The 1,666-nt window shown below is 46.3% G+C and overlaps 1 protein-coding gene across 1 annotated transcript; it reads left to right on the forward strand.

The window, feature by feature from the left end:
- The first annotated feature begins 289 nt into the window (after positions 1 to 289).
- LOC140265124 (olfactory receptor 14J1-like) lies at positions 290 to 1,270 on the forward strand. The gene has a single exon (XM_072361006.1). The coding sequence runs from the start codon at positions 290 to 292 to the stop codon at positions 1,268 to 1,270; it is 981 nt and encodes a 326-aa protein (XP_072217107.1).
- The last annotated feature ends 396 nt before the right edge of the window (positions 1,271 to 1,666 follow it).

The following is a 1,666-nucleotide window of genomic DNA, read 5'->3' on the forward strand; positions in this document are numbered from 1 at the left end:
GTGCTATAAAAGCATTTGGGGTAAAGACATCTGGCATGAACAATATGAAAAAATCCAGGGAAATGGGATAAGATCAGAAAATCAAAGGAAGTTTAAAGCTTCACAGGCTTCTTCTTCTTAAGTATGGCTAAACTTCATGAAATGAAATGCAAGTACATGTGCTAAATGAACATTATAGTAAGAGAATCAACATATTTCATAGCACAGCAGAAGGAGTGTGTCTGAGAATGGTCTGGACTTGTCATTATCTTCTTCACTCTGAACAGGACTCCAAGCCCAGGAACAGCAGATGCCCAACAGCAGCTCCATCAGCGAGTTCCTCCTGCTGCCGTTGGCAGACACGCGGCAGCTGCAGCTCCTGCACTTCTGGCTCTTGCTGGGCATCTACCTGGCTGCCCTCCTGGGCAACGGCCTCATCAGCACAGCCGTAGCCTGCGACCGCCGCCTGCACACCCCCATGTACTTCTTCCTGCTCAACCTGGCCCTCCTCGACCTGGGCTGCATCTCCACCACTCTCCCCAAAGCCATGGCCAATGCCCACTGGGACACCAGGGCCATCTCCTACGCAGGATGTGCTGCACAGATCTTTTTCTATTTCTACTTTGTCTCAGCAGAGTATTCCCTTCTCACCATCATGTCCTATGACCGCTACGTTGCCATCTGCAAGCCCCTGCACTACGGGACCTTGATGGACAGCAGAGCTTGTGCCACCATGGCAGCAGCTGCCTGGGGCGCTGGGCTTCTCAATTCCCTGCTGCACACTGCCAGTACGTTTTCACTGCCTCTCTGCCAAGGCAATGTTGTCAACCAGTTTTTCTGTGAAATCCCCCAGATCCTCAAGCTCTCCTGCTCAGGCTCCTACATCAGGGAAGTTGTGTTCATCATTTTTAGTGTCAGTTTAGCCTTTGGTTGCTTTGTTTTCATAGTTGTGTCGTATGTGCAGATCTTCATTGCCGTGCTGAGGATGCCTTCTGAGCAGGGACAGCACAAAGCCTTCTCCACATGCCTCCCTCACCTGGCTGTGGTCTCCCTCTTTCTCAGCACTGCCTCTTTTTCCTATCTGAAGCCCCCCTCTATGTCCTCTCCATCCATGGACCTGATGGTGGCAGTTCTGTACTCGGTGGTGCCTCCAGCAGTGAACCCTCTCATCTACAGCATGAGGAACCAGGAGGTCAAAGATGCTGTGAGGAAAGTGATGACCAAATGTGTTTCAAAAGCAGTGAACGGCCGATTTTTTGAATTCATGACTTATAATGCAGCTTTTTACTGAATTAAATTCTCTTTTATTGTTTGTTCTGTGCCATTTTATGTGTGTGATTTATTTCTTATTAAAGAATAATAATTCTTTCTTTTTTTTTTTTTTTAAAGTACTGTAATGTTTTTCTGTAAAACATCATTACTCAAATCAATTTTTATTCAGCTTGTACCTTTGTATTGTAGCCCAGACACACTGCACATAAACATAGAATCATAAAATTATCCAGGTTGTAAAAGACCTTGAAGATCATCAAGTCCAACCACAGCCTAACCACTGTACACTAACTCTAACATCCCTCTGCTAAGTCATATCCCTGAGCTCTCTGTGAACCTTAACAGAATAAAGGATGTCCAGTGACTCTGTCTGTCCTTCTTGTGAGACATTACTGGAGCTTTTGGGGTCAGATGT

Source organism: Excalfactoria chinensis, unplaced genomic scaffold (genome assembly GCF_039878825.1).
Source record: "Excalfactoria chinensis isolate bCotChi1 unplaced genomic scaffold, bCotChi1.hap2 Scaffold_68, whole genome shotgun sequence".
Classification (NCBI taxonomy): Eukaryota; Metazoa; Chordata; class Aves; order Galliformes; family Phasianidae; genus Excalfactoria; species Excalfactoria chinensis.

What these genes read in the sequence shown, in the direction of transcription:
- LOC140265124 (XM_072361006.1), top strand. Translation starts at nt 290, where the DNA reads ATGCCCAACAGCAGCTCCATCAGCGAGTTCCTCCTGCTGCCGTTGGCA.